Source organism: Melanostigma gelatinosum, assembly GCF_949748355.1.
Source record: "Melanostigma gelatinosum genome assembly, chromosome: 16".
NCBI classification, from domain to species: domain Eukaryota; kingdom Metazoa; phylum Chordata; class Actinopteri; order Perciformes; family Zoarcidae; genus Melanostigma; species Melanostigma gelatinosum.
In genome coordinates, this window is record NC_136649.1 from 23,997,905 (window position 1) to 24,006,854 (window position 8,950).

Genomic DNA, 8,950 nt, shown 5'->3' on the forward strand with positions numbered 1-8,950 from the left:
AGACGCTAACTGACCCTCCAGATAAGCTCGTAGGAGAGGCTGTTGAAGATGAGACATTCTTTCTGTGTCAGGATATTCCTGCCCAGCATCTTCTGGAACTTCTTCAGAAAGATATTGGAGTGCCGAGCAGCAGCAGTAGTGCTGTTTCCTCCACCTCAGAGACCTCTGTGAAGGCCGCTGCATCGTATGCCCAAGAATCTAAAAGCACTAAAGTTTGTAAACCAGCCACTGACCAGAGCATGGTTAGAAGAGAAGGACCGGGTGAAGCTTCTCTTCCCCAGCAGCAGACACAACAACCCGACAGAGATGTACACCGTGACCAATCGGGAACATTGTCGCCTGAGGTCTGTCACATCACTGTGGGGTCCCGTAGCACTAGGCCTGATGACAGCAGTGACGCGTTACACAGAGAGCTGCTGTCTGAGGTAGAGAGGCGCAGCAGCCGTGAAGCTGGATCTAAAAACCAACAGCGGGAAAGTCCTACATCACACGGTCAGTCTCTCACGTCATATCCCACAGGGACGTCTGAAGGCCAGCAGACTGGGACCAGAACAAATTTGGGTGGTCTGCAATGGACCGGAGCGTTTTCAGCAGGAGTCGAACGGGGTCACAGAGAGCAAGAGCTCTGGTTCACAGGGAACCAAACGGGGATCGATGGGTCCTACCTGGGTTTCCTTCCACAGTCGCAGTCCACTCCGGGAGTTTTTAAAGCTCCACCCAAATCTAGTGTCAAGGCTAAATTAGGGCAACTGTCTGCCATAGAATCGAATAAAGATAACTCTCATCAGTCAAACACAGGCATCTCCCCACAGCCAGATGTTCCTACGGCTGATGTCCATCGCCCACACAAAGCAAACCGGAGCCCAGAGGAAGCTACCTCGACAAAAGTCCAGTCTCTCCCAAGTCTCAACTATATGCAGAAAGTAGACGCTTGGAGGGCAAATCAGAGTTCAGGCAACACGTCACTATTTGATAGCTTGGCACGACAAGGAAAGAAAGCTCCCGATGCCGTATCGGACCCCCTGCATCACATCTTGAGTCAGCAGGTGAGTGCTGTCACACACAGCTCCTCCACAGCTCCCTCTGGCTCTGCTGCAAGAAGAGCGGAGGCGGTGGGCAGTGCTCCGAGTGACGGAGAGAACACCGGGTCTGCAGCGAGACCCTCTGCCTCACCCTTTGGCAGGTCACAGTCCCAATCCTCTCTCAGCCCCGTCGTCATGTCGGTCCAGAAAGATCAGCGGGAAAACAGACCTGCAGAAGAAGAGAACAGTCCGGTTCAGGACGGTGTCCGTCGGCAGCCAAACGCCGCAGGTCAGCCTTCGCCTCGCGTGAGCCTCGGTCATTTCAGTGACGTGTCAGATTTGACACTCTCGAGTTCCCAAGATAGTTACAACAGTGGAATTCAATTGGGAACTTCCATCGGAGCGTCTTCTGTTGTCAGCCTGGAGGTGGACAACTACGCGCCGTACTGGACTACGCCACCACCTCTGCCCAGACCGCCAGAGCTCAACATTGAAGACCGAATTCCGGTAATTGAAAAACTGAACATCCTGGAGAAACAAGCATAGGATCTCGTGAAAATATATTTAAATATGTTTAAGACTGGAAACTTATATAGTTGTTAATGCAAATACAGTTTCAGAGATTTAGAATTTGGGCAAAAAATACCGTAAAGGAGTCGATTTGTAGATCTGATTCTGATATGTTCTGTGTTTATTTTTCTTGCAGTTGTATCTGCGTAACCTGGGTATTGACCAGTCTCCCGCAACTATTTTAACTCCATTCGCACCCAGAGGGCCAATCAGAGAGCCTGAATTCTCTCCCACTGATCTCTGTACAACTCAGGGATCAGTGGGAGCACCAACCAAGAGCAGCCAACCCTCTGAAGGTACGTGTGCACCAGACATTCTGAGGAGAGGATGTAACTTCCACTGTATTTGAAGTGGGGCCATAAAAACCTGATCAGTCTGAATTGAATTGGCAAATGTACTTTTATTCCCCACATGAAGCAATATGGTTTATTATAATGCATTACATGAGTCATTCAGCAGACGCTGTTGTCCAAAGCGACTTCCAGTAAGTGTGTTCAACATCGGTTTTCTAGTCACCAGAAGTCACAAGTGCATCTCCTTCAAACAAGCGTCTAAGACTCTCCTCTTGTGTTTCCAGGCGGCGGTCCCCATAAAGGACCGTTTTCAAGCTCCAGCATTCTGTCAGTGGACTCCACTGTCAGCTCCACGGGCTTGTTGGAGCTCCGTAAAATAATCTCTCAGAAGGAGAACGCCTCCCCTGCAAGGCCCCGTCTGCTCTCTGATGATGACTTCTTCCTCTCACTGAGGAAGAAGATCAGCGGGCTCCAGGACTCCTCCTGCTCTGCCACTGAGGACCCCAGACCTCACCCCTCTCTGCTGTGGGCCAGGTCCTCGTCCGACTCCATGCTGACCTCAGAGAAACTGAGAGAAGGCTCCATTGGTCGAGGGAGTATGGCTTCATTGGGGCAACCTAATAATTCATCCACACGAGCTCCTCCGACTGCACCGGCAGCATACAGAAGACCACAGGACGTCGCTGTTGGTAGAGGTCCGGGCCCGTCCGCTGTCCTCTCCCAATCAGCCCGGCGGGCGGAGCCCGAGGGCTGCAGTGCTGCTCCCCCTCACAACACAGCCCCACCGCAGCCACCAGGGTTGAGCACACAACAGCGGACAGCTACTCCTGCAGACACAGAGGAGGGAAAACAGACGTCTCTGGAAGGTCCTGTACAGAGCAGCCCCTCCGAGGACACTGATCAGGGCGTGATGAGTGATGGCAGCAGTCACAGCTCGCTGGCAGTCAGAGTGGCCAAGTTACTGCAGACTGAATCTCCAGCTACGATGGTGTCCAGCGTCACCGAGCAGGAGGAGAGCAAAGCCAGAGGTACGACACGTTTTACACTTTAAACATCTCAAACAAATCATCTGCACACGCATCACCGTTTGCATGTTGCAGAGTGGATTAAGCTGAAGATATCAGGACAGCAGTGTGAGACTCTGGAGTTGGACAAAGAAGACAGAAGGAGGATAGAAGAGATCAAGAGAGAGCTGCTGCTGAAACACCCCGTGAAGGTAAACCGCTGATGAAGAGCTCATCATTGTCTCATCGTGTATAAAGTCCTGCAGACGAACAAGAACTAATGCTCATCTTCTCATGCATTTCCCTCTTAAATCTTTAAACATTGACGCTCTCTGGCCAGCACACGTCTCATGCTGAAGGTAACGTGTGTGGCAGCATGTTGTGTCAACATGACGCGTGTCAGACGTTTGGAAACATTCATTCAAAATGTTTCCAGAGAAGTTCTGCGGTACAAAAGGTTTTTCTTTTGATGTGTTTGCAGCTCATGAATGAGTTCACAGGAGATGAACTCGGTCTCACAGTTCTTGTTTTTCTTCTTCTCTTCTCAGAGTCTGGGCAGCACAGATCCAGAGAGCAGTGCAGCGTCCAGTGTCCGAGGCCTCCCGGGGCAGGATCCTCCTCTGGGTGCCGCTAACAGCCAGATGCTGCAGGGCCGGCGCACAGAGCTCTCTGGCTCCAGTGTGCAGCTTCAGAACCCCGCTGGCCCGGATCTAGAGGCTCAGATCCGTGAGATCGCAGCCAGAGAAGGGGTAACCCTCGCCAGGACAAACCCTCAGCCTCTCACATCCATCACCACCCGCAGGCGCTCCACCGCCGCCTCTCCATCTACGTCACCTGCGTCTCCCCTCAGTCCAGCACCAGAGCCGCTCCACCTGGCCGAGCTCTCCACGGGGGCTGTGGAACACCCTGAAGAGAACGGGGTGCTTCTCCTGTCCACGGATGAAGAAGACGAGGCAGCCGGGGAGCCGCTCTTTGAACCGAGCAGTAGCCCGACTCCTCTGTCAGCACCAGGGAATCAGAAGAGACGAGACACTGTGGGAGGCCAGCTGGAGGACCCTGCCCCACCCTCACTGGGTTTAGGTAGAGAGGACGTGAACGCTGAAGACCGCAACACGCAGTCTTTCAGGCGAGACGACGAGTTATCCGTCCAGAGCAGCTCTGTTTCTGGTGTTAGTCATGAAGCTGAACAGGCCACAGGTTCATCCACATCTGGACCCGCAGCCGGGACAGCTCACGTCTCACTTGTCCATCTCACGCCGTCCCCCACAGCCACTGATCACACCTCGGCCACCGCTGTCCACTCCAGGCTCGCAGAGCTGCCGCGTAGAGGATTCGTCCCCCTCAGACACTCGTCTTCTGCTGCCAGCAGTCCGGCCGAAGGAGTCTGTTTGTCCGGTCCACCAGAGTGGTACGACACCAGAGAGCCAGTAAGACAGCCGGCGCCTGAAAGAGCCGAGACGTCCCCCGGGTTCAAAGCCGCTGTTCCTCAGGGACGGCTGGCCTCCACAGCGACACGGCGCTTTACACCGTGTCACCGAGGCGTCGTGTCACCGACACCGTGGACTGCTGGAACACCAGGTCGGCTTGCTGTGTAGAGACTTCTCCAGAGGTTCTGTGGTGGTGAAGTTGACTGTTCTTTCTCTCCTCCTACAGCGGTGCCTGTTCTGTTACCGTATAAACCGCGTGGCAGTGAGGAGCTCTTCTACGTCCCTCAGACAGAAGCTGGCGTCTCCTCCACCGGCCCCTCTGACACCAGCATGGAGAGCTCTCACACGGGTACATTCCTCCCAAATATAGCAGATCCCGTGGAACATACTGACGAACGGTCTGAATTCAAAGGTGGTAAACATGAGGCTGCTGCTGTCTGATAGGAGTTCAGTGAGGGAGTGACTAATGTATGTCAAACATATAGGGATAGTGGGTAAGAAAGCATGAAGCAATGAATCACACGCTTGTGTCAAATGAAAGGAGCTGAAGACTGATTCTCACAGCGTGCAGCAAACTGAACTCCGATAAAACAGTGAAGAAGGTTCATGACATGAAGCGGTTAAAGGAGGAGGCTGTGCTCTCGTCCCCAGTGTCTGCACGGGGAGCAGCTGGTCTATTGTAACACACACCAGGCAGAGCATTGCTTATTCATGTTCAGGGGCTGAGTGAGACAAAGGCAGAGCAGGGCCCTCAGAGAGACGGAGGGAGGACTCTGCATCTTTAAACATCTTCTGAAAGGATCATTCTGCTCACTGGTCCTGCAGCGTTATTCATGCGTCCCCTCAGCAGTGAGGACGATCTCGTTACCGTAGCACCACCGTGTAAAAGACCACTTTTCAATTCTGCCCAGGCTCAGACGACGCCGTGCCCCCCCGCTTCAGCAGCGAGGTCCTCGGACACAGAGACGCCGGGTCGGACCGCGGAGTCACCATCAGACACTCGGAGGGCATCTACAGCAAGAGGCTGAAAGCAGCCGCCGGCAGGATGACCGAGCCGGGACGCAGAGGTGAAGAAGACACGGGACGCATACGCAGCAAGTCACATCGAGTGTGCTGCACAAACAACAAGCAATCTTTCATTGTTCATGTGGTCACTCTGGTTGAATTCAATGTAAATGTTGCTTCCACAGCGTTGCTTTGCTGTATGTTTGTTGGTACATGAGGCAAAGAGTGATGCATGTATCACTTAAAGAGTGAACGTTATCTAATTCAACGGTAACACCTGTAATCTCGCTCTCTCCTCACAGGTGCGTCTGTACGAACAGCTGCGTCTCAAGCTCCAACGCCGTCTTCTCAGGGATCGGTTGTCTTTTCCACATTGCCTTTGTCGAGCAACCAGGAAGCCTCACAGAGAAACCAGGGGACCAGCCCAGTGCAGTTCCCCAGTTCTGATCCACCAGCGCGATGCCGTGTGAGATTTCAGCCACTTCATGTGGACTACGACAAGGCGGGCCATCACCTGGACCAAAGCTCCGCCCCCAAGGCAGGAGGGGAGCGAGACCAGGAGAGGAGGGACCCTCACCTCCCTCACCCTGCTGCCCGGCAGAGCAGCAGCACTCTGGACCAGCTGTGGGAGAGGTTCTGTGACCAGTGGAGCCTGGAGGAGTCCCGACCAACCGGCGACAGAGAGGCCTCGCTGCTTGAGCGGCTGGAAGGCCTGACCCGTCTCATTCACAGCACCAGGGAGACACGCATGTCAGCACTACAAGAGGAGAAGCCAGGGAGGACGGGAGAGGTGACGAGGAGCGGCGGCTGTGAGGCCAGAGCGATGCAGAGGAACGTCAGAGGAGGTAGAACGGTCCACGGTGAGCCTCCCGGCCCTCTTCAGGCCGAGGACATCCGTGCCTCCTTCACCTCCCACAGTCAGCACCTCTGTCCCGCCGACAGAGACGAGTCGGAGACCTTGTCCTCCGGCTCCGTGTCCACCGTGGACACGGCGCGGCTGGTCCGAGCCTTCGGCGCCCACCGAGTCCAGCGCCTGATACCGAGCTCCAGCCTCAGCAAACTGTACAGCAGCATCAGCAGGCAGAAAGAAGGGAGAGAACAGAGGAGAGGAAGACACAAAGAGCCAGCTCAGCTCCTCACGCTGTGCACAGTGAGTACATCTGCAGATCATCCGACCACCAGAGGAACCTGACGTCACGTGACAGCCTCTGACTGCAGGTTGCATTGCTGCAGCAGAGTCCAGCCGGCCTTCATGTGTTATTTACTGTGAAAGAGTTCTCTGAAGGAGCACAGAACACACGGATATAGTGGCTTCTGGCTTCAGACCTAAATGTCTGTGATGTCATTGGTCTTCAGGCTGCTGCTGATTCTACAACATCAACCGGCACCGACAGCCGAGCGTGTCGCCGCGGCGCCTCCAGGAAGTCTGTTACAGTGGTGAGCAGAGGCGTGCAGGCAGGTGAGTGCAGCAGAGAGACGTCATGATGCACGACTGTTCCCTCAGTCACCTGCAGAGGGCAGCAGAACACGTCACATGCTGTTATGATGACGCTGGATGTTGTTAAAGAGTGTTTGAAGATACTAAACACTTTTAGAAAACATCCCAAATGTACCAAAGAGTCTTCTGGTCAAATGAAACTTTATTTCACAGGTTTAATGAACAACAGATTCTTCATTCAGTTCATCACGTTCACTCTCTTCACTCATTATTTTTGGCAGCTGGTTCTCTGAGCTTCTTAAACTGACTCGGCTCTAAAAGATGCCGTAGCATATTAAGGCTACAAACGACCCATAATGCAACTCTCTATTCTCAGAGGAGTCTGCTCTTGTGTTCAGTCCTCGACTGACGAAAGTAATTCTTTCCGCTGTTCTTTCTCCTCAGGCGACCTGGAGCTCGTCAGCAATGGGACTCGACGCCACACGAGAGATGTTGGAACCACATTCCCTTCGCCTGCTGAAGCCAGAACGTCCTCGTCCTCGTCCAGCCTAGAGAGAGGAAGAGGAGGGAAGAGGAGCCCCTCTCAGAGAAGCCCACCAAAGAGCCTCCCTGAAGGTACGTCTGACTACAGAGTTGGTGTCTGTGCACCAATGCACACCGTATGTCTATACCTGAGTCTTGATGAGTCTGCTCTGGTCCTCTCCAGCTGTTTCATGGTTAATCTCTGCTGAAGACCTGAGGTCAGAGGCCAGGAAGGAGAACCGGCCAGAGGAGCAGTCGCCGCGGAGGCCGAGCGCCGCCTGGGTTCAACCGCACAGCAGAACGAGTCCGTGGAGAGAACCGCTGAGTCCCACACAAGTCCAGCAGGACAGACACCAACACGCGGAACCCGCTTTAGACCCGAGACCCAAAGCCACGTCCTCGGGTCTGGCTCGCATCTCTCTTCGGGTCGGTTTGTCTTCTTTCTTCACAGAGACGATGTTAAAGCTCTGGTTCTCAAACAGAGAACCTTTAAACAGAACATCTGGAGGTGTTCGTTGTGAATCGTTTAGTCAAACACAAACCACTTGTTGCTGAGTCGTCACTTCTTCATAACTGAACTCAGAGCTTTCATGTGGAACAACCTGAACTCTTCATGTAGAATAACATCCCTTCAGATTGAGAAACGTTTTACTGCCTTGAAGATAAACTGTTGGGGGTCCTGATAGGATTTAGATTTGACGTTAACGTGAGTGTTCCGTCCTCAGGAGGCTCTGGAGATGCGTCGTCCAGAGTTCATCTCTCGGTCCAGGTGGAGGGTGAAGCGCTTGGCTCTGCAGGTGGAGGACAGGAAGCTACGAGAAGAGTTCAGCAGAGAGAGAGCCGCACTCTTCAGCCGGCCCGGAGGACCAGGGAGGCTCCAGAGGCCTGCAGGTAACCGACGGCAACCACCAGGATCACAGCTGCCGGATACCTGGTACACTCGAAGTCGAGCGCTGGAGTCCCTGGACGGAGGTGCTGCTGATGTTCTGTCTCCAGATCGCTGTTTAAATGTTTCCTCTGTTATCCGTGTGCAGGCGCCGCTCTGCTCAGGAGGGCTGTTCCCAGGAGAGAGATGCTCCAGAGATCCAAACAGTAAGGTTCTCATTTACAACCGTAATGTAGTAAAAGAACAACAGTACCAATGCTTTGCACAACTTTAGTAGCAATACTGAAGACCATCTCAGGTGATTCATGTACCACATGCAAACAGGATGTAACAACACGAGGTACAATGAAATGCTACATCGTTATGGAGTCCAAATATTACCATTTGGACTTTGACTGGATTCAACATTGATTTAGTGTTTTTAAAATGTTAAAACAAGTGATGTCAGATCTGTTTATTGATCTGGGAGCTGATGACGTTTGAAATGCAGACGTTGTATTGACGGTGTAGTACTGTGATCATCACTGGTACAGCTGCTGCTGCAGTACTAGTCTCAGACGTTGTATTGACGGTGTAGTACTGTGATCATCACTGGTACAGCTGCTGCTGCAGTACTAGTCTCAGACGTTGTATTGACGGTGTAGTACTGTGATCATCACTGGTACAGCTGCTGCTGCAGTACTAGTCTCAGACGTTGTATTGACGGTGTAGTACTGTGATCATCACTGGTACAGCTGCTGCTGCAGTACTAGTCTCAGACGTTGTATTGACGGTGTAGTACTG

General features: G+C 53.1%; 1 protein-coding gene across 2 annotated transcripts in view; it reads left to right on the forward strand.

Annotated features, from left to right (window-relative positions):
* Window positions 1–319: 319 nt before the first annotated feature.
* alms1 (ALMS1 centrosome and basal body associated protein) overlaps window positions 320–8,950 on the forward strand; it is a 10,373-nt gene continuing 1,742 nt past the window's right edge. The window contains exons 1-13 of one of the 2 annotated variants that reach the window (XM_079286900.1): window positions 320–1,529; window positions 1,729–1,888; window positions 2,170–2,913; window positions 2,986–3,101; window positions 3,438–4,467; window positions 4,543–4,665; window positions 5,228–5,383; window positions 5,624–6,471; window positions 6,678–6,780; window positions 7,204–7,374; window positions 7,466–7,707; window positions 8,007–8,172; window positions 8,316–8,373. In XM_079286900.1, coding sequence (XP_079143026.1) covers window positions 915–1,529; window positions 1,729–1,888; window positions 2,170–2,913; window positions 2,986–3,101; window positions 3,438–4,467; window positions 4,543–4,665; window positions 5,228–5,383; window positions 5,624–6,471; window positions 6,678–6,780; window positions 7,204–7,374; window positions 7,466–7,707; window positions 8,007–8,172; window positions 8,316–8,373 — 4,532 coding nt within the window. In that variant the 5' untranslated portion in view covers window positions 320–914. The remainder of the gene's footprint in view (window positions 1,530–1,728; window positions 1,889–2,169; window positions 2,914–2,985; window positions 3,102–3,437; window positions 4,468–4,542; window positions 4,666–5,227; window positions 5,384–5,623; window positions 6,472–6,677; window positions 6,781–7,203; window positions 7,375–7,465; window positions 7,708–8,006; window positions 8,173–8,315; window positions 8,374–8,950) is intronic. The other variant, XM_079286901.1, reaches the window with a different exon arrangement.